The following is an 8,753-nucleotide window of genomic DNA, read 5'->3' on the forward strand; positions in this document are numbered from 1 at the left end:
GCCAATCACCTATCACCCATCAATCACCCCCTGTCACTGCCACCCATCAATCAGCCCCTAACCTGCCCCTTGCGGGCAATCTGATCTCCCACCCACACCATTAGATCGCCCGCAAACCCGCCGTCAGATTACCTCCCAAATGTATTGTTTACATCTGTTATCTTCTCTAAACACCCACTAATTACCCATCAATCACCCATCAATCACCCCCTATCACCACCTGTCACTGTTACCTATCAGATCAGACCCTAAGCTGCCCCTTGCGGGCACCCAATCACCCGCCCACAAGCTCAGATTGCCCTCAGACCCCCCCCCCCCTTATCAATTCACCAGTGCATTAATTACATCTGTCCTTCCATGTAATAACCCACTGATCACCCATCAATCACCCCCTGTCACTGCCACCCAACAATCAGCCCCTAACCTGCCTCTTGCGGGCAAACTGATCACCCACCCACACCAATAGATCGCCCGCAGATCCGACATCAGATCACCACCCAAGCGCAGTGTTTCCATCTATTCTCTCCTCTAAACACTCACTAATTACCCATCAATCACCCATCAATCACCCCCTATCACCACCTGTCACTGTTACCCATCAGATCAGACCCTAATCTGCCCCTTGCGGGCACCCAATCACCCGCCTACACGCTCAGATTGCCCTCAGACCCCCCCTTATCAATTCGCCAGGGCATTATTTACATCTGTCCTTCCCTGTAATAACCCACTGATCACCTGTCTATCACCTGTCAATCACCCATCAATCACCCCCTGTCACTGCCACCCATCAATCACCCCCTGTCACTGCCACCCATCAATCAGCCCCTAACCTGCCCCTTGCGGGCAAACTGATCACCCACCCACACCAATAGATCGCCCGCAGATCTGACATCAGATCACCACCCAAGCGCAGTGTTTCCATCTATTCTCTCCTCTAAACACCCACTAATTACCCATCAATCACCCCCTATCACCACCTGTCACTGTTACCCATCAGATCAGACCCTAATCTGCCCCTTGCGGGCACCCAATCACCCGCCTACACGCTCATATTGCCCTCAGACCCCCCCTTATCAATTCGCCAGTGCAATATTTACATCTGTTCTCCCCTGTAATAACCCACTGATTACCTGTCAATCACCTGTCAATCACCTATCAATCACCCATCAATCACCCCCTGTCACTGCCACCCATCAATCACCCCCTGTCACTGCCACCCATCAATCACCCGCTGTTACTGCCACCCATCAATCAGCCCCTAACCTGCCCCTTGCGGGCAATCTGATCACCCACCCACACCAATAGATCGCCCGCAGATCCGACGTCCGATCACCTCCCAAGTGCAGTGTTCACATCTGTTCTCTACCCTAAACACCCACTAATTACCCATCAATCACCCCCTGTCACTGCTACCTATCAGATTAGACTCCTATCTGCCCCTAGGGCACTCAATCACCCGCCCACACCCTCAGAATGCCCTCAGACCCCAGCCCTGATCACCTCGCCAGTGCATTGCTTGCTTCTATTCCCCCCTCTAATCACACCTTGAGACACCCATCAATCACCTCCTGTCACCCCCTAGCACACCTACCCATCAGATCAGGCCCTAATTTGCCCCGTGTGGGCTCCTGATCACTTGGCCAAACCCTCAGATCCCCCTCAGACCCCATTCCGATCACCTCCCCAGTGCATTGATTGCATCTATTTTCCCCTCTAACCACCCCCTGAGACACCCATCAATCACCTCCTGTCACCCCCCTAGCACTCCTATCCATCAGATCAGGCCCAATACAACCTGTCATCTAAAAGGCCACCCTGCTTATGACCGGTTCCACAAAATTCGCCCCCTCATAGACCACCTGTCATCAAAATTTGCAGATGCTTATACCCCTGAACAGTCATTTTGAGACATTTGGTTTCCAGACTACTCACGGTTTTGGGCCCGTAAAATGCCAGGGCGGTATAGGAACCCCACAAGTGACCCCATTTTAGAAAAAAAGACACCCCAAGGTATTCTGTTAGGTGTATGACGAGTTCATAGAAGATTTTATTTTTTGTCAAAAGTTAGCGGAAATTGATTTTTATTGGTTTTTTTTCACAAAGTGTCATTTTTCACTAACTTGTGACAAAAAATAAAATCTTCTATGAACTCGCCATACACCTAACGGAATACCTTGGGGTGTCTTCTTTCTAAAATGGGGTCACTTGTGGGGTTCCTATACTGCCCTGGCATTTTAGGGGCCCTAAACCGCGAGGAGTAGTCTAGAAAACAAATGCCTCAAAATGACCCGTGAATAGGACGTTGGGCCCCTTAGCGCACCTAGGCTGCAAAAAAGTGTCACACATGTGGTACCGCCGTACTCAGGAAAAGTAGTATAATGTGTTTTGGGGTGTATTTTTACACATACCCATGCTGGGTGGGAGAAATTGCTATGTAAATGGTCAATTGTGTGTAAAACAAATCAAACAATTGTCATTTACAGAGATATTTCTCCCACTTAGCATGGGTATGTGTAAAAATACACCCCAAAACACATTATACTACTTCTCCTGAGTACGGCGGTACCACATGTGTGGCACTTTTTTACACCCTAAGTACGCTAAGGGGCCCAAAGTCCAATGAGTACCTTTAGGATTTCACAGGTCATTTTGCGACATTTGGTTTCAAGACTACTCCTCACGGTTTAGGGCCCCTAAAATGCCAGGGCAGTATAGTAACCCCACAAATGACCCCATTCTAGAAAGAAGACACCCAAAGGTATTCCGTTAGGAGTATGGTGAGTTCATAGAAGATTTTATTTTTTGTCAAAAGTTAGCGGAAAATTGATTTTTATTGTTTTTTTCACAAAGTGTCATTTTCCACTAACTTGTGACAAAAAATAAAATCTTCTATGAACTCACCATACTCCTAACGGAATACCTTGGGGTGTCTTCTTTCTAAAATGGGGTCATTTGTGGGGTTCCTATACTGAACTGGCATTTTAGGGGCCCTAAACCGTGAGGAGTAGTCTGGAAATCAAATTTCGCAAAATGACCTGTGAAATCCTAAAGGTACTCATTGGACTTTGGGCCCTTTAGCGCAGTTAGGGTGCAAAAAAGTGCCACACATGTGGTATTGCCATACTCGGGAGAAGTAGTACAATGTGTTTTGGGGTGTATTTTTACACATACCCATGCTGGGTGGGAGAAATACCTCTGTAAATGACAATCTTTTGATTTTTTTACACACAATTGTCCATTTACAGAGTTATTTCTCCCACCCAGCATGGGTATGTGTAAAAATACACCCCAAAACACATTGTACTACTTCTCCCGAGTACGGCGATACCACATGTGTGGCACTTTTTTGCACCCTAACTGCGCTAAAGGGCCCAAAGTCCAATGAGTACCTTTAGGATTTCACAGGTCATTTTGCGGAATTTGATTTCCAGACTACTCCTCACGGTTTAGGGCCCCTAAAATGCCAGGGCAGTATAGGAACCCCACAAATGACCCCATTTTAGAAAGAAGACACCTCAAGGTATTCCGTTAGGAGTATGGTGAGTTCATAGAAGATTTTATTTTTTGTCACAAGTTAGTGGAAAATGACACTTTGTGAAAAAAACAATAAAAATCAATTTTCCGCTAACTTTTGACAAAAAATAAAATCTTCTATGAACTCACCATACTCCTAACGGAATACCTTGGGGTGTCTTCTTTCTAAAATGGGGTCATTTGTGGGGTTCCTATACTGCCCTGGCATTTTAGGGGCCCTAAACCGTGAGGAGTAGTCTGGAAATCAAATTCCGCAAAATGACTTGTGAAATCCTAAAGGTACTCATTGGACTTTGGGCCCTTTAGCGCAGTTAGGGTGCAAAAAAGTGCCACACATGTGGTATCGCCGTACTCGGGAGAAGTAGTACAATGTGTTTTGGGGTGTATTTTTACACATACCCATGCTGGGTGGGAGAAATAACTCTGTAAATGGACAATTGTGTGTAAAAAAAATGAAAAAATTGTCATTTACAGAGATATTTCTCCCACCCAGCATGGGTATGTGTAAAAATACACCCCAAAACACATTCTACTACTTCTCTTGAGTACGGCAATACCACATGTGTGGCACTTTTTTGCAGCCTAACTGCGCTAAGGGGCCCAAAGTCCAATGAGCACTTTTAGGCTTTACAGGGGTGCTTACAAATTAGCACCCCCCAAAATGCGAGGACAGTAAACACACCTCACAAATGACCCCATTTTGGAAAGTAGACACTTCAAGGTATTCAGAGAGGGGCATGGTGAGTCCGTGGCAGATTTCATTTTTTTTTGTCGCAAGTTAGAAGAAATGGATTCTTTTTTTTTTTTCTTTTTTTTTGTCACAAAGTGTCATTTTCCGCTTACTTGTGACAAAAAATAATATCTTCTATGAACTCACTATGCCTCTCAGTGAATACTTTGGGATGTCTTCTTTCCAAAATGGGGTCATTTGGGGGGTATTTATACTATCCTGGAATTCTAGCCCCTCATGAAACATGACAGGGGGTCAGAAAAGTCAGAGATGCTTGAAAATGGGAAAATTCACTTTTTGCACCATAGTTTGTAAACGCTATAACTTTTACCCAAACCAATAAATATACACTGAATGGGTTTTTTTTTTAATCAAAAACATGTTTGTCCACATTTTTCGCGCTGCATGTATACAGAAATTTTACTTTATTTGAAAATTGTCAGCACAGAAAGTTAAAAAAAATCATTTTTTTGCCAAAATTCATGTCTTTTTTGATGAATATAATAAAAAGTAAAAATCGCAGGAGCAATCAAATAGCACCAAAAGAAAGCTTTATTAGTGACAAGAAAAGGAGCCAAAATTCATTTAGGTGGTAGGTTGTATGAGCGAGCAATAAACCGTGAAAGCTGCAGTGGTCTGAGTGGAAAAAAAGTGCCTGGTCCTTAAGGGTTAGAAAGACTGTAGTCCTCAAGTGGTTAAAGTATACCCGAACTGAAATTTGACATAATGAGATAGACATGGGTATGTACAGTGCCTAGCACACAGATAACTATGTTGTGTTCCTTTTCTTCTTTCTCTGCCTGAAAGAGTTAAATATCAGGTATGTAAATGGCTGAATCAGTCCTGACTCAGACAGGAAGTGACTGCAGTGTGACCCTCGCTGATAAGAAATTCCTCTTTTTTACCTCTTTCTTGCTCTCAGAAGCCATTTTCTGCTAGAAAAGTGTTTTATAGTTGACATTTCTTATCAGTGAGGGTCACACTGTAGTCACTTTCTGTCAGGACTGAGTCAGCCACTTGCATACCTTAAATGTAACTCTTTCAGGCAGAGAAAGAAAAAAAGGAACACAGCATAGTTATTTGTGTGCTGGGCAATGTGCATACCCATGTCTATCTCATCATGTCACGTTTCAGTTCGGGTATCCTTTAATGCTGATAGGCCTCTAGCTGACAAGCCCTCCGCATGTGGTGTGCATCTGATCTTGAGTCCTATGGGAGAAAAGCGCTTTACAAATGCTATTGTATTGTATTGTATTGTAGAAAAGAAAAGAAAGGTGCAACAAATTTCCAAAAAATGCTGGTGAAGTGGTTTCATCCTGCTGTTTTTGGACGCCACGCAGCACTCAGGAATGAGATGGAATTTGTAGCACTTTTCTGCTGCTATACAACATGACAAAGAGCTATACTGCATTGATGTGGGTGTCGTTGTAAGCCCTGTTGATACACGGGTGAATCCTTGCATGCTCAGACACCCCAGACACTTTAGTGCTGCCCTGTCTTGTTTCACGATTGCGCGTAATTCATTCCTGCACATTTGTTGGCGGGAACTTTACACGGGATGGCTGATTTATTGTTGCAAACTTTTAATCTTCAAAGAGACACTGAAGCAAAAAAAAAGTGATATAATGAATTGGTTGTGTAGTACGGATAATTACTAAAACATTAGTAGCAAAGAAAATATTCTCATATTTTTATTTTCACTTATAGTGTTTTTTTATAACATCGCATCATTCTCTAATATTTGCAGTTTTCACACTCAGCATTGTAAATGATTTTACGGAGCAGGCCAGTGAACTCCATAGCATAATAAATGTAGCATTTGTTTTGGACTTAGGGGATGCATTTTCAGCCTTATAGAGGTGGTGCATGCCTGAGCGATTAACCAGCCAATTGTAGCATGATTTTAGGGATGTGCAACCCCGTCCCTTTTCCTAATTTTGCTAGTATGTAACTATCAGATTAGATGCTCCCAGCCCGTGTTCCTGTGTTTCCTGGTAAGTAGTTATAGTAGTTATGCATATGTTTTGCATCTGATTTGAATGTAAAGTGTGCAGTTAGCTTATTAGAGGTGCTGCACATGTGTGCTGTTGGTCATTTCAGATGCAGCCTTTGTGGTATGCGCTGGCCCTCTCCTCGCTCTGCACAGAAAAAAAAAATACATTGACAGACACTTGAGATAACAAGCTTCAGAAGACAGAGCTCTCTGCGACTTTGAAAGTCGTGGAGCTCAATGGCTCTTTTGCATAGATAACTGGCATTTCTTAACACTTCCTTTACTGGAAACAATATTAGACTTATGTCTCTGCTCCTAATGTTTTATTCCTTAGCTGTGCTACACATACAAATCATTTTATCATCATTTTTTTTCTCTTCAGTGTCTCTTTAACACCTCCAGACTTGCCACAATCAACCCTAATGTTGTCCCACTGCATCAGGGGGGTGGTGGTGCCTGGTGCACTACGAGCTGTTGTTCTAGTACTTTATTTGGGTCCATCTGAAAATGGCGCCTGTGAATAATGGCGCACGGTGTTGCCGCTAATCCGTTTGACGTTTATCGCTATTTAACGTTAAAGCCTGATTGTTACTTAGAGTTAACACACAGAACCCTCTCTGTACCTATCCCTAACCATAAGACCCCCCTGGTGGTGCCTAACCCTAACCACCCCCCTGGTGGTGCCTAACCCTAAGACCCCCCTGGTGGTGCCTAACCCTAAGACCCCCCTGTTGGTGCCTAACCCTAAGACCCCCCTGTTGGTGCCTAACCCTAAGACCTCCCTGGTGGTGCCTAACCCTAAGACCCCCCTGGTGGTGCCTAACCCTAAGACCCCCCTGATGGTGCCTAACCCTAAGACCCGCATGGTAGTGCCTAACCCTAAGACCCCCCTGTTGGTGCCTAACCCTAAGACCCCCCTGGTGGTGCCTAACCCTAAGACCCCCCTGGTGGTGCCTAACCCTAAGACCCCCCTGGTGGTGCCTAACCCTAAGACCCCCTTGGTGGTGCCTAACCCTAAGACCCCCCTGGTGGTGCCTAACCCTAAGACCCCCCTGGTGGTGCCTAACCCTAAGACCCCCCTGGTGGTGCCTAACCCTAAGACCCCCCTGATGGTGCCTAACCCTAACCACCCCCCCCCTGGTGGTGCCTAACCCTAAGCACCCCCCTGGTGGTGCCTAACCCTAACCTTGACAGTGTTACATTAAATCCATTCACTGTTTTGCAGTCAAATAACGTCTGCAGTTTGGCTTATGTAGGGCGCTATTGATAAATAACGTTAGTGTGGGCCACTATTGATAAATAACGTTAGTGTGTGCCACTATTGATAAATAACGTTACTGTGCACAATAACGTCTGCTGTTTGGCATATGAACGGCACTATTGATAAATAACGTTAGTGTGTGCCGTTTTTCTTCTTTTTTCCCTGTGCGCCATTATTATGCAGCACTAACGATAAATAGCGATAAGCGTATCTTTTTAATGCGGCGCCATTTTTATGCATAGGGGCTGTGCTCCATTATTCACTGATCCGCTTTATTTACCTATGTTTACAGGATTGGCAAGCACTGCTGAACAGCTACTGCAGCAGGGAAGGGCAGCGGGTGACACAGGGCAGCAAGTCCCGGTCCAGGGACCTATTTCGGCAGAGGCTGGTTTACAAGGTAGTCAATGGCACTTGTATTATATGACACTCGTAGGCAAACTGTCCGCAATACTTACATCACATTGTTGTCTTGTGATTATTTCCCACAGGGTTCTCGAGGAGAGCTCAGAGTCTTGTCGACCACGTACTGGGCGTCCAGTGCTTCTTGAGGGTGCTGCGGTCAGCCGTCAACACCACGCTGGACGCGGCGGAGGAAAACCTGCAGCGAATAGTGGAGGAGGCCCAAAAATATTGCAACGTTCCCTAACCTGGGGAAAACATGTTTTTTGGGTGACACCAAGATGCACTTTACTGATTAAATGTTGTTTTTCTTATTGTTATTATTTTTTCTTATTGTTATTTTTTAATAATGTTTACAAAAAACAAAGCAAAAAACCTAATACAGAGTTTAACCACTTCAGCCTTCTGTGTTATTTCACCTTATGTATCCGAGTAACTTTCACCTCCCATTCATTCACCTATAACTTTATCACTACTTATCACAATGAAATGATCTATATCTTGCTTTTTTCGTCATCAATTAGGCTTTATTTGGGTGGTACATTATACTGAGAATTATTTTATTCTAAATGCATTTAACAGGAAAATTAAGGAAAAAATTGGAAAAACTCATTATTTCTCAGTTCTCGGCCACTATAGTTTTAAAATAATACATGCTACCATAATTAAAACCCACGTATTTTATTTGCCCATTTGTGCCGGTTATTACACCATTTAAAGTGTACTAGAGCTGACAAATTAAAAAGATTTTATACATACCTGGGGTTTCCTCCAGCCCCATCCGCTCCAATCGCTCCCACACCGCTGTCCTCCGCTGCATGCAGCTTCGGTAC

General features: G+C 44.3%; 1 protein-coding gene across 5 annotated transcripts in view; it reads left to right on the forward strand.

The window, feature by feature from the left end:
- The window catches only part of LOC137523117 (capping protein-inhibiting regulator of actin dynamics-like), a 20,098-nt gene extending 11,798 nt beyond the window's left edge, over window positions 1–8,300 (forward strand). For 3 of the 5 annotated variants that reach the window (XM_068243341.1, XM_068243343.1, XM_068243342.1), the window contains 2 exons: window positions 7,811–7,918; window positions 8,010–8,300. In XM_068243341.1, the coding sequence (XP_068099442.1) occupies window positions 7,811–7,918; window positions 8,010–8,167 (266 nt within the window). In that variant the 3' untranslated portion in view covers window positions 8,168–8,300. The remainder of the gene's footprint in view (window positions 1–7,810; window positions 7,919–8,009) is intronic. The other 2 variants (XM_068243345.1, XM_068243346.1) reach the window with 1 other exon arrangement.
- The last annotated feature ends 453 nt before the right edge of the window (window positions 8,301–8,753 follow it).

Source organism: Hyperolius riggenbachi, chromosome 6, assembly GCF_040937935.1.
Source record: "Hyperolius riggenbachi isolate aHypRig1 chromosome 6, aHypRig1.pri, whole genome shotgun sequence".
Classification (NCBI taxonomy): Eukaryota; Metazoa; Chordata; class Amphibia; order Anura; family Hyperoliidae; genus Hyperolius; species Hyperolius riggenbachi.